Source organism: Pelodiscus sinensis, chromosome 1 (assembly GCF_052426305.1).
Source record: "Pelodiscus sinensis isolate ZL-2025 chromosome 1, ASM5242630v1, whole genome shotgun sequence".
NCBI classification, from domain to species: domain Eukaryota; kingdom Metazoa; phylum Chordata; order Testudines; family Trionychidae; genus Pelodiscus; species Pelodiscus sinensis.
The window spans coordinates 192,866,073-192,892,442 of record NC_143052.1 but is presented as its reverse complement, the minus strand read 5'-3'; the positions used below and the strand labels follow the sequence as shown (position 1 = coordinate 192,892,442).

Here is a 26,370-nt window from a genome sequence, read left to right as displayed (position 1 = left end):
CTGCTACTGTGTGTCCAGAGAGATTGAAGTGTTCTCCAACAGGTTTTTGTATGTTACCATTCCTGATATCTGATTGTGTCCGTTTATTCTTTTACGTAGGGACTGTTGAGTTTGGCCAATGTATGTGGCAGAGGGGCATTGCTGGCACATGATGGCATATATTACATTTGCAGGTGAATGAGCCCATGATGGTGTAGCTAATGTGGTTAGGTCCTGTGATGGTGTGTCTGGTGTAGATATGAGGGCAGAGTTGGCACTGAGGTTTGTGGCAGGGATTGGTTCCTGAGTTGAGTTACTGTGGTGTGGTTTATAGTTGCTGTTGAGAATTTGCTTCAGGTTGGCAGGCTATCTGAGTGAGCACTGGCTTGTCTCCCAGGGTCTGTAAGAATGAGGTTTTAGCTGGGGACTGTAGATGATGGCCAGTAGTATTCTGTTGTTTTCTCTGTTGGGCCTAACATCTGGCTCTGTCAATCTGTTTCCTCACCTTCCTTGGGCAGGTATTGTAGTTTTAAGAATGCTTGGTGAAGATCTTGTAGGTGTTTGCCTCTGTCTGCGGGGTTGGAGCAAATGCCGTTGTGCCATAGGACTTCTCGTTGTTTATGCAGATTCAGACTAACACAGCTACCCTACTGATACTTCTTAAAATGAGTCTCCAGAAATTCATTATCATGGAAGCATGCACCTGGTAGAATACAAAATTAGATATTCTGATCATACTCAGATCTCAGTTTCTTGGTACAGTAAACGTCCGATAATCTGGCACCTTTAGGACTCGGGGTGCCGGATTATCAGATATGCCGGATTGGAAGGGGGGGCTATGAGGAGCCTGGGGTGGGGTGGGGCGGATGCCACCCCAGACCCCTTATAGCCCCCCCCCCCTTCCTATAGTCGGGCTCTGCCCCAGGCGTCCCCGATTCAGCTGCTACTTGTCAGTTTCAGCAGCGGCTGAATCGGGGACACCTGGGGCAGAGCAGCTGGGGTGCTGCCGGGTTGGTCCGATAGCACCGAGGGGCAGCGCTATGGGACCAACCCGGCAGCACCGCAGCTGCTCTGCCCCCGGCTTCCCCGATTCAGCTGCTGGTCAGTTTCAGCAGCAGCTGAATCAGGGAAGCTGGGCACAGAGTAGCTCCAGTTGTCCGTCAGCCGGAGCTCTTCTAGGTTCCTGATGGTGCTGGACCATCAGGAGTGCCGGAGCATTGGATGCCGGACCAATGGAGTTTTACTGTTCCTAAATACAGACATTCTGAAAGCTATCATAAATTCCAATCTGCACTCTTGCTTACTCAGTATTGAAGAAAAACTCATAGGTTGGGGAGCAAAGTTCCATTTCTTAGAGTACCTAACATTTTAGTTCACTTACCCAGCTCTGTGTAACAAAAATATAAACATTGGTCATAAGGGATTGGATCAGTGGTCCATTGAGTGCTGTATCCTGTCTGACAGTAGCTAGTACTAGCTGTGAGAAGTTGCAAGAAATCCATTAGTTGGCAACTTCTTTTTCCTCTAAGTGATTGCCTTAAGAAGTAGGACTGAGTGAACTTTTAGGCTCTCAAGTGTGACATTGTTTTGTTTTTGAGTGCAGTTATAGAACAAAAATGTTTCTACATTTGTAACTTCTACAGTTGAAATTGCATTACTGTATTTGATTAATTGAAAAATACTATTTTTACAGTGCAGATATTTGTAATAAAAATAATATAAAATGAGCACTGTATGGTTTGTATAATAAGTGAAATCAATGTATTTGAAAATATAGAAAAGCATTCAAAATATTTAATGCATTTTGATTGATACACTTGAATTTTTTTGGTCCAGCAATATCGATGACCCAGCATTACCATGGATGTTGATGGACCAAAGAACGCCAGCAGCTGGGAGTGGGGAGGTGGGGGAGGAGAACGAAGAGGGGAGCAGCTGGGAGTCTGGAGGCAGAGGGGCCAGGCCAATGGCTGGGAGTGGGGCTGGACTGGAGGTGAAGCCAGGGCCGGAAGCAGAGCCCAAGGGCCAAGGTCAACATCAGGATTGGCTGGGAGCCAGGGCCAGTGGTCAGCAAGGTAGCCTGACCAGGAGTCTGGCAGCACCCTTGAAGAGCCTAAAGACCAGCTGCCGAGGGGCTGGCATGGACCTCCTCTGGTCTAGTAAACTCACTCGTTCAGGATGGCTCACTGTCCTGAAGGTGTCGGATCAGGGAGGTCCAACTATATTTTTTTAAGTGTGATTTAAATTGCGGTTAGTCACATTTAAATTTTTTAGTTAATCATGTGACTTAACTGAGATCTGTCGACAGCCCCATAAATAATACAAAGTAGCAGTGTTTCACGTACTTTAGAAGTTCTCCATAGTAGCTGAATAGAGTCCTATGACCAAGCACCATAGCATATCCGGTACAAGCCTAATGGTGTTTTTAGACACTCACAGTAGGCTATCTAGCTGAGACTCATTAGGGAATCTAGTTTAATTGGAATGACATAGGTCAGTGTGGCAGACCTTTCTAGTTGTCATAACTTCAGAAAGTTGCTGGGGTCATGGTGTAAAAATCTTGCATGGAATGCTGCTGTCTGGAGACTTTGTGGAGGGCAGGGGGGATCGAGGCTTTCCTTTCGGGTTTCCTGAAGGCATTGGGGGTAGTGAGGGGGATTGTATGTGAGACGCATAAGGCAGATTTGAAAAGTCGATGTCCATTCTTCTGTAGAGCCATCCTTTGGTAGGAAGATGCTGTTGGATTGGTTCCTAAATAATTATTTAAATTACAAAGCTGTGATTTTACTTGTGGGTATGTTTCCATTTCTATTACTTTACTTAAAACTGCTGCTTTCTTTCCCCCTCTTAAGTTATTCACTGCTTGCTATTTCACATTAGTGGTGAATGAGGAGAGAAGCTGTGCTGCAGAACATAAAGTTTAGTATCTTACTGCTGGAAGCCTTCTCTCCTAACTCATCCTACCCTGGTAGTCTAATAAAAAGCAGATTATAATTGTAACATTTATTTTTTTCTCTGAAGGCAGAATGAGACACAGTTGCACTGTGGGCAGTATATTTGGCTTGTCTTCATGCTAATAATTGGTTGTGGGAGTATTTTCTGCAATTTTGAAATAATTCTTCCAGTGGCCTGAGCTGGAGGTCTGCACTCAGTTCTGGAGCCTCAGTTTCCACCTCCAGTTTCAGTGGGAGGGAGGGGGCATTAATCTGTTGATCAATGAATGAGAGAAGCTAGTAGCAAAAACCCTGCTTTATTTCCTTTAGATATAAGTAGGTACGGTATTTCAGGTGATGTACCGTTGACATATAAATCCTAATATGCAGTATTTTTCATTCTATTCTTTAAGCATGCAGACATTTAAATAGCTTTTTTGGTTTCTGCTGCAGCACAAGCAGAGTTGTTCTTGTCCTTTGAGCAGTTATTTAAAACGGGTTTCATTGTAGAACATAACATAATTAAAAAAACCTGCTATTTTTTCTGTTATTCTGTGGAATAGGTTGCATTACCCTGCATATTGTGAGTTGTTTACACACTCAGCCTTGCTGTTCTACGAAAAATAGTGTAGCTGCATGAGGGCTACACTACAGCTTACACTGTTGGTAGTCAAAAATACTTATCTTTTGCTTGTTGATATGTGCATATCAGGCCTAAGTTTAAACTGGCACAATCTGTTAAAGGAGTTTTAAAAGCTGCTTGTATACAGTTTTTCCTTAATTAAAAAGCAAAATTAGCCATTCCTACTTTTAGATAGCAGGGCATTCTGAAAACTCCTCTGCAACAAAGATTAGACATTTTGTGTTCCTAAACTTCAGACTCCTCATCTTATGACATTAGGGAAGATTTTACATATTATCAAATTTGGGCACACACATAGCTTATTAAATTCTCATTTATTCTTTTGTTTGTGTTCTTTTTTTCCTCACCTTCCTCATTTAACTATAAATCTGTAGTTGATCAACCTGAGGAATTAGGAGCTAGTGTTTCTGTAACTTATGAAGAAATGGAGAAGCTACTATACAAACCCCAAGAGGGAGAATGGGGGAAAACATCTCGAGATGAAGTGTGTGAACGAATTATCGGTGGCATTGATCAGCTGCTGAATCTCGGTGAGAACACAGAATTAGTCAGTTCCTTGTTTCCTTAGCAATAAACTTTTTATAAATAGATATGAGACATAGTGCTGATCCTTTTTTAAGATTTGTGATAAAGTACTGTAATTGTGTTAAACCTGCCTTGCAACTTTTATCACATTTCTATTCAGATTCATATGTTTATACATAACCTGTTAACAGTGGTTATAGTATAACAGTAGCACTTATATGAAAATCCATATGTATATGTGCCTTGAATTTGTTAGTTCACCTAATTGAAATATTACTATTTTTGACAGACATTTCAGCAGCTTTTGCTGGTCCAGTTGATCTGAGTACATATCCAAAGTACTGTACAGTGATAGCTTATCCAACGGATCTTTGCACTATTCGGATGAGACTAATCAACCGGTTTTACAGGTTAGTCTACTATAGCAATAAAAAGGAGGAAAACTTAATTATCTTAACTAAGTTTTCACCAGTTTTAAGTGAGCTACAAAGATCTAAACATTTTTGGAAAATGCACCCAAAGGCACACAATGTTCTGTTTGTAAATACTGTGAAAATGAATAGTTTTACATGACTGCAAAGCTGTTAATATTTTAGTTATCTGGAAAATGATTAGTACTGTAACATGGGTACTGTAAAAATTAACATAGTAGTTCTTTGTTCTCTCAACTAGTGATATCACAGTTATCAAACATTGGTTTAAATTATTTCTAAACAATTTATAAACAAAATAGTTGAACTATTTTGGAATAAATGAATATGCGAACTGTTTTTTAAGACTAGCAATAAGGTAACAAACGGAGTTTCTGAAGTGCTGCGCTTGCCATAGATTTGAGGTAAATTTCTGAATATGTAACTTTGGCATATAAGTGACTCAGGAGCCCGAGTTTCATGAGAGTCTTTTATACCTGAGTCATTTCTGAAAATGGGACTCTGGTGCCTAAGTTGCATTTCCATGTTTGACAATGTTGAGAGTATTTTAGTTATGATATATAGGGCCTGGTTCAGAGATACTGAATACCTGCAGTACACATTGATTTTAAATGGAGTTATAGGTGCCCAACATTCCTGAAAATCAGGCCCTTATCTCTGCATTTGTTTCCTCATCTGTTAATATGAGGATAATATTCACTTTTTCTGAAGTGCTTTGAAATTTGTGGATAAAGTGGTAAATGTGTTATAATTTCATTCATAAATAACTAAGCATTTGGAATAGAAATCCTTAGTAAAGGATTAATAAATCCTTGGTAAAATTAAGCACTGTACATGACTCCTCCATTTGCTTATAACTTGAGACTGCAGTTTCTTCAACCTTGCAGAGGAGGACACTTTTATTCAATATTCCTTCCTCCTAGGCCATGATGATGAGAGGGAGGATAGAAATATAAGAGATTAGTTCAAAAAGTGAACTTAGCAGGCAGGTGGAGAAGAACCCAATTGGAAATATGTGTCTTAAGACAATGTGGTAAAGAGGTTATATTTTGACTACTTTTTCTTTTTCTTTCTTTTCTGCTGATTTTTGCCCCCCCCCCCTTTTTAATAGCATTTTTCTGTTTGTCTTTCTGTCTGTCAAATTGACTAAGATAACAAAATATGTGCTTTTTTCTGTATGTTTATATTCTCAGTACTCTGTCAGAAGAGGTGTCAGGTCTGTGTTGCTCAAAATAGAATTTGATATAATATACAGAATCAATTAACAGGATTTTTATCCTTTTCAAATGAGTTATGTTTAGTTTTCAAGCCCATATAGCTGTTTTTAAACTACATACCTCCAAAGGATAACACAGGCCGAACACAGTAGTGCAGTGGTTCCTAACATGTGGTCCATGGACCTCTGGTGGGCTGTAATGGTACTGTAGAGGGTCCATGGATAGTTTAAATCAGAAATTAAAATAAATATACAGATCCTCTCTCAGCAAGCATGTCCTTCCACCTATGTTCCTTCCTGTGGCTCGGGAAGCAGCATAGGCTAAGGGGCGTACTGGCTGCCAGCACAGAGCCTCTCAGCTTCCAGCTATTGGAGTGGAGAGGCTTTGTGCTGGCAGCCAGCAAGTCCCTCAGCCCATGCTGCTTCCTGAGCGGACTGAGAGATGCGGCTCTAGAAGCAGTGTGGGATATGCAGGGGATATGCAGGCACGGCTATATTGTTTGAAGGTCCATAAAATTTTAATAGATTGAAAAGGGGTCCCTATGCTCAAAAAGGTTGGGAGCCACTGTAGTAGTGCCTATGCAAGTGAGGGTTCAGAACCTGGGGGTGCCAGAATGCTTATTCTGACTCGTCAATATTTTGGATAATTGGAAAAATCCTGCCATTGTGGATCTTGCCTCTAGAAGTAGTTGGTTTTGAGAATTAACTCATAAGGAAACTAATATACACAAACTTCTTATAGAAATTAACTATTTTAATGTAATTTTATCTGCACTACTGTTTTTTCAACTTAACTGACTCATTAAACTGTTTTATTCAGTGTACGATTATGTAGTCTGATAGTTGAGAAATATGAAAGCATTTCAGTATGTTGAGAGTGCTCAGAAAAATATGCACTTTGTCCAGGAATATGCTGAATCTCAAATGCTTAACTAGCATTAACATCTCAAAACTGAAGAGGTCGGAGAGGAAAAAGCTTACTATCTCATGTTGAAAGGGGTACTTCAAAATTACTTGATGGCCAACAATTTATTTTTCAAAATTACTAAAAACATTTAGTTGAGAGCATAAGCGTGCACAGCACATTTCATTAGGGTATGTACTCAGGGATTTTTTTAAAGGTTAACATTTATTGAATGTTCGTCAAACAAACTAAAGAAACTAAAACATAACTAAACTTACTTTTTTAAAATTAACAACTAGACTTTACTTAAAAATACAAACGTAAGTATGGGACAGTGTACTGCTTAGTTTGTTTTTTACATGTGCAATTCAGCGCTTATTGCATAATACAGCAATCCATACTTTAAAACTAAAAGAGCGTATCATGTGATTAAATTAAAATGCAAAGCCACTCTTTTTTTGAGACATTATAGGGTTACCAGGTAGTTTTAAAAAAAACATACTGGACACACTTCATGGGGCGGGAGTGGGGAGGGGCTGGCCGGAGGAGGGGGCTGACTGGGTGAGATCGAGAGGAGGAACCAGCTGGCGGAGGGGGCAGGGGTTGGGTACAGCGGGGCTGGCTGGGGGAGTTCGGGAGGAGAAGTGGAGGAGAGCCAACCCGCCGGCCAGGAGGGGTCGGGGGGAGGAGCATATCAGTTGTGGGGGAGCGGGACTGACCTGGGCAGTGCAGATCCCACGGCGCTCTCGCCCCCCGCACGGTCCAGGCGAAGCATGAGTCAGTCTGGCTGCGGCTCCACCATGCACTTGACTAGCACGCAGGAGCATGGACTGGGCTGCCCCTCCTCCTCACACGCAACCAGGGTTCCCAGCGCTGATCACACCCCGTCTACCAGCCGCTCCCCCCACCAGGCTTCCGGGTGCCCAGTCGGAAAACCAGAAAATAACAGACATTGCACATGTCCGGAATTTCTGGATTTTTTTTTACCGGACAGAGCCCCAAAAAAATGGACTGTCCGGTAGAAAACCAGACACCTCGCAACCCTAAGACATTAGGGTGTGCCTGTGCACACCCCGTACGCACGCCAGTGGCTAAGAGAGAAGAAGTAATAGGCCATCTCCTGCTGTTTCTCTTACTGCCAACTCAGGACTCTGGTTTGCACTATTGACTCTCAGGGATTTTTTTTAACAATGGTTAGCAAAATCATTAGTTATTAACCAGGGCTGTTTCATTATTAAAAAAAGGAAGAGAATAGCACAAATGATTGATCACAGATGATGAACAGGTTAGTTCCATTACAATCTCTTTTGTATATTTTCCTATGGAAAGCATTTGACAGACTATGCCCTTGAAACCTAAATAAATATTTAAATCGGTTACTTCTCAGGAATACAGAGTCTAATCACTTGATTAACAGGAGAAACAGGATTTTAAGTTACAACCACATTACAGTATTGTAGGTAATCATTACAGGAGTTTTAGATCTAATGCCTTTATGGTGTCTTTAATTTCCTTTGACAAATCCATGTTGAAGTTTCCTGGAGTTGGTTTCTTCTTGAGACATTTCTTTTTCTTATTTCTTGTAGAGGTGGACAGGATGAGTTATTAAGTGTTTGCTGTTTAAGCAGAATATAAGGGGTGTGAGTGCTCACTTCAGAATCTGATACCTTTTTTCTTACTTTTATGAAATTGTAAGAAAATACACCTCATTCATGCTTGCTTAGATTCAGGTTGGATGCTCTCACTCTTTCATTGGCTTCATACCTTCAGGTTTGGTTTAGGTAATACTTTGAGCACCTGAATATGCATTCTGTTTAATGAACATGCAACATTTCTTTATTGCCTTTGTTCTTGTGGCACGAAAGAGCCAGAAAATTCTTAATTTTAATTTTTTTTATTCAGTCCATTTTTACAGTCTTTCTTAATGAGCTTTTAATTCTCAGAACAACTTTTTAAAGTTATGCACTCTTAGAAAGTTTTTAGCTTAAGTTCTACATGACAAGTTTTGGAACAATGATTCTTCTAAGAATGCTTGCTCATATCAATTTCAGTTAGGTGTGTGTGTGCTGTATGCACGGCTGCTGGAAAATTTTACCCTAGCTGCAACCTTTTGTGTAAGCTGTAGACCGTCGCTGGAGTGATGCTAGTGCAACACCTTATATATGAGCCTGCCCTCCGGACTGCCCCTCAGTTCTTTCTTACCATAAGTGAGGGTATTGAATCTTTGGCTGTCTTGCATTGCAAGCATCATTCATCCCTAACATTGTTAGTTTAACAATAGTTAACAGTTAGATTATAACAGAAGGGTTTCCCCTTCTCTCCTGTGTCCCTCCAAAGACCTGGGACAAGCCAAAGTCTGAGGGCTTCAAGCCATGCAATTCTTGCCTGAATTCTCTGCTGATGAGTGATCCTCACAACTCATGTCTTTGGTGCTGGGTGGGGAAGCTCATCAAGCGGACAAGTGCATGATCTGCAAGGCCTTCAAACTTCATACCAGAAAGGAGCAGGACTTTGGCTTGAAGCACCTCCTGATGGGATCTGCTTTAAGGCCACAGAGATGGGAGCTGGCATGGTGTGGTTCAGTTTGTAGCCCTTCGCCCTCGGTCCCGGTACTGATGCCCAAAAAGGACTCTCAGCACCAGTGGTTCCTGAAGACCTCAACCTGGAGCTGATCTTGCTCCCTAGCACAGTCAACTAAGGTAGCCAAGCCGTCAGCACTTCCAGTCTCTGCGTCTGAGGGTACTGATGCACTCGATCCTGCGGTATGGAGGTGTCAGTCTCACGTCAAGTATCAAGCCCAATCATCTTGGACTCTCTGAGAGCAGAGGCAGAGCCTGTGGGCCTCTCTTTCATGCTGGACATGTTCAAGGCTGCCCAGGGCCTCATTGAGATGCCTCACATCCCACCAACTTTCATGGGGAAAGCTGGCCATGCTGGGTCCTCTTGCTCCAGCGCCTTCACATTAGGGATGTAAAATCCCATTTAATATATTTAACCAGTTAATTGATTAAAGGGAAAGTGGGTGGTGGGGGAGGGCTTGCAGCCCCTGCCTACTGTGGGTAGAGGGGCCACAGGCAGGGGCTGCTCTGACATCCCTCTGCAGGCTGGAGCAACCCTCTGTCCCTGGCAGGCAGTTAACCTTAAGTGGTGGGTGAGGCTTTCCGGTTAATTGGTTAAATCTTTACTTCCCTACTTCATGTTTGGTGGGCACTCATGGCATCACACTCACAGCTCGTTCTCTCAGAGCTGTTACTGCTCGAGAGCTTCCCGTGGCGAACTGGTCTTGGTCTGGTTCAGTGCTGTCTTGTCAATCAGACCATTCCCTCAGTGACCAGCACCGAGGGATGTCACAGCATCAGATATGCTAGTGCAACTCAGACTCCCGTTCCTTTAGCACCGTTCAGTGTAGCCGGAGCTCCTGTAGGCACTGGGCTTTTTTCCAGTGCTGCTTTTCACTGCATGGCTCTTTGGACCGGCACCATACCTCAGTGCATCTCCAACTTCCTTGGCACCACTCTTTGGAGTGTGTGGGGCATTGTCTTGGCACTGGCCTTTGCAATGATGTTCACGGTGCTAGTCCTACTCTAGATGGTGGTCTCATTCTCTGCATTAGTCCAGGTCTTGGTCTCAGCACTGGTCAAGGTTTCAATCCCGGTGCCAGTCCTCCTCCCAGTACATTTCACCTTCCGGGCAATCCATGTGGTCTTTGTGCGGTTGCAGTCCATAAGAAATTCAGATTACAGCACACGGCAACTTGTGTTTGTCAATATCTGACACCAAACATTCCTTTCATGGTTACTGGTTTGGCCCTGCCCTGACTCTCTTGCTTAGGGTCTCTGTCATTATTCCACAGGGAGGTCTTTGTTATATATGACCAGTCCATGCCTGCAGTTCCTCATGTCCCTAAAGAGCAAGCAACACTCCAGTGGCCGCTCCAGTGGTAGTTTTAGACTCTATGGTGGTTCCACCATGCCCTGGGCATGTTGCCTGCTGGCCCTTCCTTGGCCCCTTCATAGCCCAGGATTTGAGGCCCAGCTTAGCCCCTCGGCCCGATTCTTGATCAGCCCTGGGATGGACAGGATGCAGGCCACCCAATGGCCTCCTTGTCATCTTGAGTGAACGAGCTGGTGGAAAACACCTCTTTTATGGGTCCTCCTCCCGTGGACTGTAGAACTTTGCAGTACTTGCTTTGGAAGGTTGTCCTTAGTCTAAACCTGCAGATGGAGGAAGTGGTTGAGCAGGATGACCAAATCGAGGATGTTCTGGCTCCTGAGAGCTGTTCCAGAGTGGCCCTTCTGATTAAGTCCATCATGTCCTCGGCTAAGACTGTCCAGAAGACTCTCTCCTCTGTTTCCCTGATGGCCAATGGGGTTCAGAGAAAGTACTTCCTTCCTATTAAGGAATTCCAATACCTGTTCACCTGCCTTCCACCATGCTCCGTGGTCATGGAGACGGTGAATGAAAAAGTGTTAAGGTCTTCTGGCTCCACCCCCTATGTCTAAGAACATACATAAGAACAGCCATACTGGGTCAGACCAAAGGTCCATCCAGCTCAGTATCCTGTCTGCTGACAGTGGCCAATACCAGATGCCCCAGAGGGAGAGAACAGAACAGGGAATCTTTAAGCAATCCCTCTCCCATGATCCATTCCCAGCCTCTGACAGAGGCTAGGGACACCTGGTTAATGGCCATTGATGGACCTAACCTCCATGAATCTATCTAGTTCATTCTTCAATCCTGTTAAAGTCCTGATCTTCACAGCCTCCTCTGGCAACGAGTTTCACACTGTGTGAAAAAAAACTTCCTTTTTTTGTTTACATCTGCTAAATATCAATTTCATTTGGTGACCCCAAGTTCTTATATTGTGGAAATAAGTAAATAACTTCCTTATTCTCTTTTTCCACACCAGTCGTGATTTTATAGACCTCTATCATATCCCACCTTAGTCTCCTCTTTTCTAAGATGAAAAGTCTTAAGTCTATTTAATCTCTTCATATGAAACCCATTCCAAACCCCAATCATTTTGTTGCTCTTTTCTGAACCTTTTCCAATGTCAATATATCTTTTGAGATGAGGCGACCACATCTATATGCAGTATTCAAGATGTGGGTGTACCATAATTTTATATAGTGGCAATAACATGGTCTGTCTTTTTCTCTACTCCTTTTTTAATGATTCCTAACATTGTTTGCTTTTTTGACTGCTGCTATACACTAAGTGGATGTTTTCAGAGAACTATCCACAATTCCTCCAAGTTCTCTCTTGAATACTTACAGCTAAATTAGTCCCTATCATGTTGTATGTATAGTTGGGATTATTTTTTCTAATGTGCATTACTTTACATTTACCAACATTATATTTCATCTGCTATTTTGTTGTCCGGTCGCTTAGTTTTGTGAGATCTTTTTTAAGCTCTTCACAGTCTGCTTTGGTCTTAACTATCTTGAGCAGTTTAGTATCTGCAAATTTTGCCACCTCACTGTTTACCCCTTTCTCCAGATCATTTATAAATAGGTTGAATAGGATTTGTCCCAGTACAGACCCTTGGGGGACACCACTAGTTACCACTTTTCATTCTGAAAAGTTACTGTTTATTCCTACCCTTCGTTCCCTATCTTTTAACCAGTTATCAATCTATGAGGGGTCCTTCCCTCTTATCCTTTGGTCAGGGACCTTGTCAAAGGCTTTCCTGGAAATCTAAGTACCCTATATCTACTGGATCCCCCTTGTCCACATGTTTGTTTTGACTCCCTCAAAGAACTCTAGTATCTTAGTAAGGGATAATTTCCCTTAACAGAAACTGTGTTGACTTTTCCCCCAACAAATTATGTTCATCTATGTGTCTGATAAAGAATAAAATTACTATAGTTTAACTAATTTGCCCGGTATTGATGTTAGACTTACTGGTCTGTAATTGCCAGGATCAACTCTAGAGCCCTTTTTAAATGTTGGTGTCACATTAGCCAGTCAAAAATAGGTTGCAAACCACAGTTAATAGTTCCGCAATTTCATATTTGAGTTCTTTCAGAACTTTAGGGTGAATGCCACCTGGTTCCGGTGACTTGTTACTGTTAAGTTTATCAGTTTGTTCTAAAACCTCCTCTAATAACACCTCAATCTGGGACAATTCCTCAGATTTGTCACTTAAAAAGAATGTCTCCGGTTTGGAAATATCCCTAAAATCCTCAGCCTAAGTTAAGGATGCTAAGTGCCTCAACTTACTCAGCTGGAAGGTCTGCTCTATGGGGGGGGGGGGGACTGTTGCTCCGGATAGCAAACCAGCAGCTTATCCTGAATCTATACAATTGTAACTCTTGGTCCTTCAAAACACAGCCCACACAGCAGCTTTTCTCATTTCTTCCCAGGTCTGATTTCTCATGCAGGTGTTCTCTGTATCCTCACCAAAAGTCATCTGAGACCTGGGCTGGAAACCGTCAGGGACAGACCAACCCCTCCCTTGCACCTTCCCTCTCTGCCCTCCCGGGTCCAAGCAGGCCTTTTGAAGGTGTGCCCAAGAAACAGATGCCTCATAACACCGGACCTCTGGCATCTTTGCCACCTAGATCTTCACCCCCTCCAATTCATGGTGTGGCAACTTCATGGCTGAACCAGGCCAAGCAAACCTGCTCAGAGTGGGTCCTGCATGTGCTTTTTAGTAGCAGGACGCCTTCTCCCAGGTTTATGTACTTGATCAAATCAGAATTTCTCATGCTAGTGTCTGCTGCTCAACTTGGACCCTTTATCTATCTCTATTTCAGGGATGCTGGAGTATCTCATGTCCCTAGAGCAGCAAGGGCTAGTGACTTCAGTGCTCAAAGTGCACCTAGTTGCTATTTCCTCTTTCCACCTGCTTGAAGCTGTCCATACTGTCTTTTTGAGCCTCTTAGTCAAGTGCTTCCTCTGCTTGGGACTTCAACCATGTCCTCTCCTTGCTCATGGATTCCTCCCTTTGAGCCCTTGGCTATTTGCTCCCTGCTCTACCTATTGTGGCTTTTCTGGTTGCCATCGCCTCCGCTCCATGGGTGTCGGCGCTTCACACCCTGATGTCGGAACCCCTGGACACTGTTTTCCACAGAGACAGGTCCATCTTCTCCCTCGTGCTGCTTTCCTCCTGAAAGTGGTTTCCAGCTTACAAATAGAGCAGGACATCTTTCTTCCCGTGTTCTTCCCTAAGCCATACCAGAAATTACAGGAACAGAGATTGCACTCCCTTGATGTGAGGGTGAGGCATGCACTCGCTTTCTTTATCAACTGGACAAAGCCCTTTTGCAAATTCTTTCAACTGTTTGTGGTGGATTGAGTAAAGGGCACAGTCAGTCTCATCACGGTGCATCTCTTGGATCACAGCATGTATCTATGCGTGTTGTGATCTGGCCACGTTCTTGCCAACATCTCTCATGGTGTATTCCACAAGAACAGACATCTCCAGCAGCATTGGAGGATCTTGTATCTCTTCCAGAAATATGTAGGACTGCCACATGGTCTCTGGTGCATACTTTCATGTCACACTATGCCATCGTGCAGCAGTGAAGACTGGACACAGCTTTTGGTACTGCAGTTTTTCAAGTCAGCTACACTTTGACCCCTCCTCCAGGATAAGGCTTATGAATCACCTAATTGGGATTGATATGAGCAAGCACTTGAAGAAAAAACAATTGCTCACCTTTGTTACTGTTGTTCTTCAAGTTGTGTTGCTCATATCTGTTCCATACACACCCTTCTCCACTGTCAGAGAAGGTGGCTAAAAGAAACTGAGGGAAGGTTGAGATGGCAGGGCCATATATAGGGCATCACACTGGCACCATCCCAGGGTAGGAATGTTAAAATGAGTTTATCTGCAAAATGGTCGGGATTACACATTTACATGTGAAATGGGGAAAGAGGCAGGATCTGATGCTTGCAGGGAGTCAATTCTTGCCTCTTGTACTGCTGCCTCTGATAGGGCAGGTGTCTGGCGGTTGGGGTTGCTGCATGTAACCATGAGGGTTAACTGATGATCACAGGCTCATCGATTATCCGTGTCCGCAGGTACATGTTCATATCCCTACTCAAGGGGGCTGCGTAGCCGACCTGACGGGTAGCAGCTAGGGTAAAACTTTGACAGCTGTGCATGAGGAGCGCGCATACCTAATTGGAATAGATATGAGCAACACATCTTGAACAACAATTGCGAAAGTGATTAGTCATTTTTTTCTTGCCTTTTGTGTCCGGTAAGGGTTTGCTTGTCCACTGTCAGTAATCAATTCCACATTAATCTGATATTCTGTGCTTAAATTGTTTTTGCATCTAGAGCATCAAGTGTCCTTCCATGTTTGTCTCAAACTTCTTACTGTTCATACTGCACTGATACCAGGTAGTTGTTATATGGAGGCATGCATTTTGATACAAAGTAGTTGTCTTTGAGTGGGTTTAAAATCAGATTTTTCTTTTGAAAGTGTTTTGGGCATGCAAGGGGGAAGATGAAATTAGGTCCACTTTATTCCAGATTTATTTCTCTGATAACATAACCATAGAATCTGTTCATAATCCAGTTTCTCCCTGAAAGTATTCATATGGGTTGTCTACTTGATGTTTGTTTATCTTTGGGAAATCAAAGCCGAAACCTTTTGGAATTTTTTTTATTAGCTTCAGCATTTTGTAAAATAAGTGGCTAAACATGCATATTGTGTTTTTAGTTATCTTGGCTGCAGCATTCTTGTAGCTATACTTTAATATTCTGTGGCACATCTAAGACTAACAAATTTATTAGAGCATACATTTTTGTGGGCTATAGTTCTTTCTGTGGTCAAGTGCGTTGCAGCTCATGAAAGCTTATGCTGTAATATATTTGTTAGTCTTCAAGGTGCCACAGGGACACCGCATTATTTTTGCTGGAACAGACTAGCGTGACTATCTCTCTAAAACTTAGTATTCAATAGAGGTGCAAATGAGTTTGACTACTTACAAATATTTTACGAATATAATTTTTGCATCCGTATAGAGGTCTCCCTTCCCCCTCCCCCCCCACAAAAAACACTTGCAACTGCCACTTCCCTAGTTAACCCTGAATATTTTATGCTGTTTCTATGTGAATTGTTTGAAATTAGATCGAGCTGGGGGTTCTATATTAAAGGATTGCCAGTTGACCATAATAGGGACAAATATTTAATAAGTTATTTTTCTTTTCTCCATTTTTTAGTATTAAAGAATTTAAATTTGTTTTATAATCTTAAAGGAGGATCTCTGCATTGGTGTGGGAAGTGAGATGTATTGAAAGTAATGCCAGCACTTTCAACGAACCTGGGAGTGCTATTGCTCAATCAGCTAAGAAGATCACTAAACAGCTCTTGAAGTTCATTGAGTAAGTCATATTTCAGTCTGAATATAATTGTACACATTTCATTACCTAGGTTGGAGATAATACTAATTTAACCCTGACTCCGTATTTTTTTGTAATGAAGAATAGCTGAAGCCATTAGAAACTTTCAACTTCCAAGTATTTTCTAAACTATTTATCAAACTAAATTTGAAGCATCTTAATATATCTAGCACAGACATTTTTAGCACTTCTATTTAATCAGCGTTTATTAATATTAAAAATGTGAGAGCGGTCTTCCTATAAATTTTTTTCATGAGGACTTTTAGCTGCAAAAAAAGATTTCTGCACATCCCTCGCACATACCTTCTTCTTGAATATAGTTTCATTAGCCATGTAGAGATAGTCAGTCTCGGGGATGTTAAATTGTGCATTTTGCATCAACTTGTCGTCAGGGCATCTCTGCCTTTGAAGTGTAGAAACAGCCCTGTTGCTACGCCTGAAAGGTGAAAGCACCACATGGAGCCCGGGGTCAGCTGGGGACTCCCTGCTGATCCCAGGCTCCCTGCGGCTCTGCTACTTTGAAACGCTGCCATGAGAACCTGACACAGAGCTCCTACAGCAGCGTTTCAAAGCAGCAGCACTGCATGGAGCCCAGGGTCTGGCTCCAGGCTCCATGCTGCGCTGCCACTTTGAAGTATCCCGTTCTTCCCTCTTCCCCCGCTCCCCCCACTTCCTCTTTCTGAGAGAGGCAGCGAAGAGGGGGGAGTAACTAGTTGACAAGCTTGTCGACTTGTCTTGGATATTCCACTAGTCCTTCACATCCCTAGTCAGTTTACTGTTACATACGTAAGCATCCTCTACTGCTTTAATCAGTCTGCCTGACCTGGTGCATTTGAGATTTTACGCTACTATTGACACTATTTAAAAATTGTAGGCTCTCCTGATTTTATCTAGATAAGAAGTAAAGACCTCATCCAAAGGTTAAGCAACAAACCAGTTCTTGTAAATCATCTAGCATAGATATATTCTAAGCAAAGCAAGTTGCCCTTTCTCATACTGATGACAGGACATAAGTATCTTAAAGCAGGGGTGGGCAAGAAATGGCCTGCGGGTGGAATCTGGCCTGCAAAGCCCTTTGGTCCTACCTGTGCTCGCCCCTGCAGCAGGGAGCAGTGCTGATCAAAGCAGAGGGGAGAGGCTTCACACATTGTCACTGCCCCCTAAGGGCAGAGGACATGCAACATAATTTCTGACCAGTAGGAGCTGAAAGATTTTGCTGGGGGCAGGAGCAGTGCATGAAGCCTCTCCTTCCCTTCTCTCTTCTGCCAGTGGAGAGAACCACATGTACAGTCAGCCACCCACTTCACTGCTGGGGAAGTGGGGGAGGGAAAGCCTGCCTGACAGTGCTGCTGGCCAGGAGCTGCTTAGGTAAGCACCTCCTAGCAGGAGCCTATGTCTGGCACCCCAGCCTGTCTCTCCCTTCTAACTCCCTCTCAGACTCTACATCCCTCTTAAATCTTCCCTCATGCCAGAATCCTTCTGCATCCATTTCCCCTACTGGGCCCTGCACCCCAATACCCTGTCCCAGATCACAATGAAACACTCTGTACCTCCTCCCCCCTGCCCCAGGACTCCCCTCTCAGACTTTCCATCCTCTCCTACATTTCTCCACCAGGTCAGAATCCTTCTGCATCCATACTCCCTCCTGGACCCTCCTCCCAATCTCCTGCCCCAGATCACATCCCCCTCCTTCACCCAAACTCCTTCCCAGATCCCGCATCCTCTTCTGCACTCCAGTCCCTCCTACCTCAAACTCCCTTCTGTACCCAGCCTTCGTCACAGATCCCATAGCTGCTTCATAAAAATGTGTGGTCCTTGACCACTTACCAAAATCTTGTGTGCCCCCACCATCAAATATTGTTGTCCATTACTGTCTTAAAGGCATTAGTTGATTTGAGAGAAATTATGTATGTACTAAATTCTTTCCTAAATAGGGAATTGAGAATATTTTTATCCTCCTTCTTCCTTTTCAGAGGAAAAACTTCTAGCCAATTTCTAAATTCAGTTACAAATTTAAAGTTAGGAAGCTGAAATGGATGCATATTATACTAAATGCATTATCTTGGCAGATTCTGCAGAAACCGACTGCAATTGGTAAAAAGAATTTTTACTTAAATTACAGTAAACTTCCGATAATCCGGCACCTTTAGGACCCAGGGGGTGCTGGATTATCAGATTTGCCGGACTATCGGAAGGGGGGGCTATGAGCAGTCTGGGGTGGAGGGAGATGCCACCCCAGACCCTTCATAGCCCCCCCCCTTCCGATAGTCCGGCTTTGCCTCAGGTGTCCCCGATTCAGCTGCTGCTGGTCAGTTTTAGCAGCGGCTGAATTGGGGACGCCTGCAGCAGAGCAGCTCTGCCTCGGTCTTCCTGGAGTCAGCTGCTGGTCAGTAGCCGAAGAGCGGCGCTACTGGACCAACCCGGCAGCACCCCAGCTGCTCTACCCCAGGTGTCCCCAAGTCAGCCGCTGCTGAAACTGATCAGCGGCTGACTCCAGGAAGCCCGAGGCAAAGTTGCTCTGCCCCGGGCTTCCTGGAATCAGCCGCTGATCAGTTTCAACAGCGGCTGAATCCAGATGCCTGGGACAGAGCAGCTGGGACGCTGCTGGGTTGGTCTGGTAGCGCCAACCCTTGGCGCTGCGAGACCAACCCAGCAGCACCCCAGCAGCTCTGTCCCAGGTGTACCCAAGTCAGCCGCTGCTGAAACTGATCAGCGGCTGACTCCAGGAAGCCTGAGGCAGAGTTGCTCTGCCCCGGGCTTCCTGGAGTCAGCCGCTGGTCAGTTTCAGCAGCGGCTGAATCGGGGACAGTTGGGGTGCTGCCGGGTTGAGTCCTGCAGCCATGAGGGGCAGCGCTACAGGACCTACCCGGCAGCACCCCAGCTGCTCTGCCCCCGGCTTCCCCGATTCAGCCGCTGGTCAGTTTTAGCAGCGGCTGAATCGGGGAAGTTGGGGGCAGAGCAGCTCCAATGGTCCGGCTGCCCGGAGCACTTCTGGGTTCCTGATGGTGCCAGACCATCAGATGCCAGACCATTGGAGTTTTACTGTATGTGGTCAATGCCCTATTTACAGATCTTAAAATCTTCTTTAAATATGCCTTTTCAAGCCTTAGATTCTCTTGAATTATTATATTCCAGTTATTCATAGTTGTTTCAAAGCTCAGGAAAATGTTATGTAACCATGTTTTTCCATTATTCAGGTAGTAAAACTTCTAATTCTACTTTACAGTGATCCAGATTGTACAAATATATTTGAGCTTACTAATATAACAGAAGATGAGCAGGACTCTCCTGATGCTGATGACCTGGTAATAAACTCCTGTTTTTATTTAAAAAAATAAAAATTCAGAGTAGGAGCTACTAGCAGTGATTAATACTGTCAGTCTAGATACTAGTAGCAACAAAGCTATTCTAAAAGTTTTTTAAAACCTATACTTTCATAATATGCCACAATTACAAATGTCTGGTTATAGAAATATTCCTGCTACCTAGCCATAAATTTTATACATACTTCCTATTTATATAATGGTCCGGTCCATTATTTGAACTTCCCTAAAGTTTGAGAATGTTTGGATCTGGTGTTGGTAGGTTTACTATATTTAGTATAATTATATATTCATAACCATATTTCAATAATGGTTATATTGTAGATGTTCATATGTAAACAACACTGGACATGGTATTTACATTCTGCATATAAATCACAGTTGTCAAGTGAAGTATAATTCTCCCCCAACCCCCAAATGTTTGTGGCTCAGTTACCTCATACCTAGTACATTATATAAAATGTGCAGTATTTACATATAACTAAATCTGCAGGTCTTTTTATTTAATTATATCCAACTTTGGCTATCTTTTAGAAAAAAGAGGTAAAAATGATTGTATACTTTAAAAAAAAAAAAAAGATAATGCCAAGAGTTCAGAACACAATTATAAATGTAGTGAGGTATTAATATTTGATATAATTACATTCCTACTTCTCTCTGAATTGCTTTATTTAGAAAAAAAGAAGTGATTATTAATTATTGCATTTAATTCTGTATCATGAAACTAACAAACATCACTTCAGTATTTGAAAATACATGTTTAATGCATTTATATTGAGTTGTTGACAGCAATGCATATAGTAAATGTGTATATTTGGAGTGATGCCTTTTGATATATTGGTAATATATTAAAAATTAAAAATTAGCATACTACTTTTTACAAAAAAGACATTTCAAGTATTTTATATTCTTAAGCAAAACTTTTTAAAAATGCTGCAAGACCCTTGTTCTAAGTCCCGGGAAACTCTGAAATTCAGTCCATAAGTGATTCTTAGTACCCAAACCATAAAACACTGTTTCTCCAAAGTCTCAGGGAGGTAGCTGTGTTAGTCTGTAACTTTAAAACCGAGTAGTCCTGTGGCACCTTCATCTGATGAAGGGGGTTTTACCTATGAAAGCTCATGATACTATATATTTTTGTTCGTTTCTTAAGCTGCAACAGGGCTACTTGTTGTTTCTCCAGAATTATTTAAGTGGGATTTTCATGCCTGGTTATCTTTGGCAAAACCTGAAAAGCTGTAGGATTTTTCATTTTCTACACTGAATCCCTCATGCCTTTTACATACATAAAATTGGTGGTATTGAGGCTTGATTTGTCATCCTTTCATATAAAAATAATCAGCTAAGAAATAACATCAAGCATCCCTCTAATGCATCAATGAAATTCCCAACTCTGGGTGCATTTGCATAAAGACCTCCAAGTGTCTCCCATTCAGTGAAATTCAGGACATTATGCTGGAACCATGAATGCTAAGTATTGATTTGTGTTTAGGGTCCTAAATAAGTCACTCCTGATCAGATCTCTGAAAGCAGGGCTGGGGAACCTAGGCCCCAGGGTCCAGATGCAGGCCCTAGATTGCTTGGATCTAGCTCCCAGGGCTTGCTTTGGAGAGTCCACGCTGGCACTCCAGTCCCCCTGCTGCCTCCCTGCAGTCCCCAACTGATTTTTCTGTGGGTCAGCAGCCTCCAACCCAAAAAAGGTTCCCCAGCACTGTCCTGAAGTCTGCATTATCTCATTTCCCTCATTGGCTTGTTAAAAACTGTTGGATTTCTTAGCTTAACTGGACAGTTTTCTATAATGTTCACCACAACAGGCAGTATGGTTACTATTTTCATTGCAATATAAATATAATTGTCTGAATAGTTAATACTTTATGCTATAAACTATTTTTGAAGTGTTTTGTGGCTTCTCTTGTAGGATAATAAATGTCTTCCAAGAACTTCTTACAGAAGAGTAAAAGTGAGTTGACCTGCCCTTCCCATAAATACTAAAATCATACCTGTCTGAAAAAGTAGTCAGTAGAAACAGTAGTGAAGTAGCAGAATCTAGTGGTGTGTGCTGCCTTTTGTAATTAATGTCTTTCCTAACTTTCCTGGTGATAACTGCAAATAATCAGACAATTTTTAAACATTTCTTCGGATTTTTTTACTTAATCCTGTAATGAAGTCATAATGCAGAACATGAAGTGGACAAAACTGATATAAAAACAAAGTTCAATAACTAAACAACTGCAAATACCATACCTAATTTAAGACAGGAAGGAAGTGATCCAGGAAACTACAGATTCCTTCATTTGACCCTGATTATATCGCAAGGTCTTAAAATAAATTTTGAAGGAGAAAGTAATCAAAGGCACAGTAGTAAATAATTGGGTTAAAATGCAACATGGTATTACAAAAGATAACTCATGCCAGACCAACTTGATCTTTTTTTTGTAACAATAACTAGTTTTGTAGACAATGAAAATGCCAATCTAATATATACGGATTTCAGTAAAGCGGTTAATATTACTTCCCAGTGGAACTGTCTTCAGTTTAAATGGTAGGGAGTAATACAAGAATCAGATGGTGAATAAGACACTGGTTCAAGGGAATGCTATAACTAGTCATGCTGAAAGATGAACAGGCATGCTACAGGGGGAGGTTACTAGTAGAATTTCTCATAGATCAGTTTTGACCAGTCTTCTGTAACATTTTCATTAATGATGTTGTCATGAAATGTGGAAGTGTACTGATAAAATTTATTGATGACACAAAGTTGGGAGGTATTGCCAATATAGAAAAGAGCTAGAATATTGTTCAAGAAGGTTTGGATGATTTTGTATTTTTCCAATTTTCAGGTTTCAAAACCTCTGAAATCTGGGACTTTCTGGTCCGGCCACATCCATGGTCTGGCAGGAGCATGGATGTTGCTGGATCAAACTGCCCCAGCACCTGGGAATGCACTACCCCAGCTCTGGCTGGGAACCCTGTTGGGTGGGACAGCAGAGAAACTGGCAAGCCCCATCCCGGGGAACCCCCTACCTGGGTAGGGCAGTAGCAGGGCAGCCCAGTGGCAAAAGCAGGGCAGCCAGCAAGCCCCTTCTTCTTCGAGTGGTTCCTCATGTCCATTTGAAGTAGGTGTGCGCGCCGCGTACACCACGTTTTCCGGAGCATTTTCCCTAGCGGTACCCATAGCGCTGGCAGGGCACCCCCTGGAGTGGTGCCGCCATGGCGGGGCATAAGTACCCCTGCAGGCGCTGCCCCACCTCAGTTCCTTCTTACCACCGGGTCAGTCATTGGAGCGTGTCTCTCTCTCTCTCTATCTGTTTAGGCTTAGATAGTTAATGGTTCCCGTTTCTCACATTGTATATAGTTTGTGTAGTTAGTTAGGTTTTTTGTTTTTGCTCCTTCCCCCCCTTGGGGGTAAGGAATGCCAGGGCTTCAAGGCGTGCACTGACTGCGGGAAGTTTATGCCCAGGGGCGATTCACACGACAGCTGCCTTAAGTGTCTGGGTGAGGCTCATCTGGCAATTGCCTGCAAAATCTGCAAGTCTTTCAAGCCCCGTACAAGGAAAGAAAGAGTTTCCCGCTTGAAGCTTCTCCTTATGGAGACGGCGCTTCAACCGGTACCGCCGGACCAGCCTGCGGTGCACAGCGCACCGGCCTCTACGCGCAAGGCCGCACACCAGCACTGGGCATCGATGTCGAGATCCCGGCACCAGTCTCAATCTCCTCCATCTAAGAGGGTGAAGAAGTCCCGGGGCAGGTCTCCGTCTAAAAAGCCAACGTCGGCTGGACACCGCACTGGCAGTTCACCGGTGCGTGTTTCCCCTCCGGTGCACCGTTGGCCTGGTGAGCCCTGGTCGCCTGCCCTCTCATCGTCCGTCTACGCCGGACACCTTTGAAGTGGCGCAGGACCTAATCAGTCTTACAACCTCCCCGCCATCGTCGGTTGACTCGGACGGGTCGAGGTCACCCCCTTTGGAGGTTTGGAGGGCACCGCTGTCGCCCATGCATGGCCCGGGTCGGCATGCTATGGTGGCTTATGCGTCGGGACCAACCCTGGTGGGGTCGGCTCCCGCTACTACTACGGCACCCTTCACGACGCTGAGCCGTCATTCTCAGGGAGCTTCGAGCCATGGCAGGTCGTTGCTCTCCACGTTGCCAGAGCCCCGCTTGGCCGTACCGGTGCCATACCCCCATGGCCATGTGGCCTCCCAGCAGTCGGCATCCATCTCCGTGCCGTCATCGGTACCGGCATCGACCCAGTGGTCTACCCCAGCACCAGGCCTGGGCACCCCGGTACCATTTCAGTCGGGCACGACTCTGTCTGCATCAAGCCTGAGCATCTCGGTGCCGCAGCTGCTGGCCACACTATCGGCACCGGGCCTGAGCACCCCGGTACCGCAGCTCCAGTCGACGCAATCGGCACTGGGCATGGGCACCCTGGTACCGCAGCTTCTCACGTCGCACTCGGCACTGGGCCCAGGCACCCCGGTGCCGCAACTCCAGGCATCTCAACCGACACCGAGCCCGAGCACCTCGGTGCCGCAGTTACTGGCGACGCAGCTGGCACCGGGCCTAGGCACCCCGGTGCCACAAACGTTGCAGCCGGCATCGAGCATGAGCACCTTGGTGCCGCAGATGGTGGCGTCGCAAACGGCACCGGGCTTGGGTACCCTGGTACCACAGCTACTGACGGTGCAAACGGCACCGGGCCTGGGCACCCCGGCACCATAGTTGACTGCTTCACACTCGGCGGAGTTCGCCGCACCGGGTCTGGGTCCCCCAGTGCCGCAGACGGCACGTCCTCGCCGCGCCCATGCGGGCAAACCGGAGTCGATGGCCAAGTTTGCACCGCACTCCTCGTCGGCTCCCCCTTGGCCAGAATCTGATTATTCTTCGGACGCGGTGTCGGTTCGGTCGGGGTCTTCGGGAGCATCCTCGACCCACAGGTCCAGATCCAGACACCGGAGGGGCCACAACCAGCAGATGTGGCCCCCTCATCCGCAGTGGCCCTTTTGGACTCCCTGGGCCTATCATCAGTGGCAGGGCCAACAGCCACCATCTATGGGGTCGGAGGCTTCAGGGCACCGTTCCCGCCTCTCTGCGTCCCTGTCTAGGGCGCCTCCCTCCCCCCGTCGAGTGCCGCAACAAGATCCTGCGGCACCGCAACCACTGGTACCGGAGACAGGCCCTCCGGAGGCTCAGACCATCCAACCGGCCACGCAGTTGGTCACGACCGCTCCCCTGTTGATGCAGGAGTCGTCGTCGTTGTCCTCTCCCGATGAGGCACTGGCGGACCCAGCGCCTGGGCTGCCATCAATGGATGCCAGAGCACATCAGGACCTCCTGCGGCGCATGGCTTCCAACCTGGCTGTTCCGGTCGAGCCCATAATTGAGGATACCAATCCAATGGTAGACATCCTCACCGAGGATACCCCTGCGCGTTTCACTCTACCACTCAATAAAACTGTTTCAAAGCTTACTAATGCCCTGTGGTAAACGCCAGCAACTTTGACCTCTACCCAAAAAGGGGTAGAAAGGCGTTATTTCGTCCCGCAGTCGGGTCACAAATTCCTTTACTCGCAGCCCATCCCGGGATCATTGGTCGTACAGGCCGCTGCCCAAAAAGAAAGGCTTCCCCAGCCCAGGCCTTCTCCAAAGGCAAGGGAGCCTAAGAAGCTGGACTTGTTGGGCTGCAAGGTCTACGCTACGGGTGCTCTGCAGCTCCGTATTGCTAACCAGCAGACGATGCTGAGCAGGTATGCTTTCAACACCTGGCAGGCAGTCGAAAAATTTAGAGACCGACTCCCGATGGAGGACCGCCAGGAGTTTGCGGCTATGGCTTCCGAGGGTAAAGTCATTACACAAACTGCCCTCCAAGCGGCATTGGACACTGTGGACTCGGCAGCCCGCACCATGGCGACTGGTGTCGTTATGCGCTGTGGGGCGTGGCTCCACATCTCGGGGATTCCCTCGGACGTGCAGCATACCATCCAGGACTTGCCTTTTGAAGGGAAGACCTTGTTCTCGGAGCACACAGATTCCAGGCTCCATACCCTAAAGGACACTAGGTCAACTTTGAAGTCCTTAGGCATACATACGCCAGCCACGCAGCGGCGACAGCTGCCGTATAGGCAGCAGGGTAGAGCGCAGCCCCAGGTCCCCCATGGGGATTTCTGGAGGCGCCGCTCCCGGGCCTCCGGTGGAGGTTCCAGACGGCTGCGCACCCTCAAGGGCAGGTCAGGTTCCCAGCGGGCAGGTCCCCACGGCCCTTCCAATCAGGGCAAGCCCCAGTTTTGACATAGTATTCGAGAGTCCCGTACCAGTCTGCCACCCTGGCCCCCCATTTGGGGCCAGGCTTTCCCGTTTTGCCCAGGCATGGGCCCGGATAACATCAGATGCCTGGGTCCTGAACATTGTTCATACGGACTATTCTATCCCGTTCCTGGGCCCACCGCCTTCAAACCCCCCTACCCTGTCCCTAATAAGGGACATCCCTCGTGAACACATCCTGTTTCAGGAAGTAGTGGCACTCCTCGAAAAAGGAGCAATAGAAAGGGTCCCCCCACATCTGCGGGGCAAGGGGTTCTACTCCCGTTATTTTGTTTTCCCAAAACCAAAAGGGGGAGTTCGTCCTATCCTGGACCTTCAATACTTAAACAAGGCGGTTGTAAAACACAAGTTCAGAATGGTGACTTTGGCCTCGGTCATCCCAGTGCTACAACTGGGCGACTGGTACGCGACTCTCGATCTAAAGGACACCTGCTTCCATGTGGCTATCAGGCCTGGTCACAGGAGGTTCCTCCGGTTTATGATGGGCCGTTCCCATTTTCAGTTTACGGTACTCCCCTTTGGGTTATATACTGCACCGAGGGTATTCACAAAATGTATGGCTGTGGTTGCCGCCTTTCTGCGCAATCGAGGGGTACACATGTTCCCGTACCTCGACGATTGGTTAATCCGAGGTCGCTCGTACGAGCAGGTAGAAGCTCACGTATCACTCATAAGAGCTCTCTTCCTAAGGTTAGGGCTCATGATAAATGTCGAGAAGTCATCCCTGACCCCCTCCC

General features: G+C 45.2%; 1 protein-coding gene across 3 annotated transcripts in view; it reads left to right on the top strand.

Annotated features, from left to right (window-relative positions):
- BRWD1 (bromodomain and WD repeat domain containing 1) overlaps nucleotides 1-26,370 on the top strand; it is a 134,783-nt gene that overhangs the window by 70,275 nt on the left and 38,138 nt on the right. For all 3 annotated transcript variants that reach the window (XR_012898106.2, XR_012898105.2, XM_075911992.2), the window contains exons 30-34: nucleotides 3,930-4,085; nucleotides 4,370-4,490; nucleotides 15,846-15,971; nucleotides 19,216-19,294; nucleotides 21,231-21,272. Coding sequence is in view for 1 of the 3 variants with exons in the window: in XM_075911992.2 (XP_075768107.1) it covers nucleotides 3,930-4,085; nucleotides 4,370-4,490; nucleotides 15,846-15,971; nucleotides 19,216-19,294; nucleotides 21,231-21,272 (524 nt within the window). In the remaining 2 variants the exon portion in view is untranslated. The remainder of the gene's footprint in view (nucleotides 1-3,929; nucleotides 4,086-4,369; nucleotides 4,491-15,845; nucleotides 15,972-19,215; nucleotides 19,295-21,230; nucleotides 21,273-26,370) is intronic.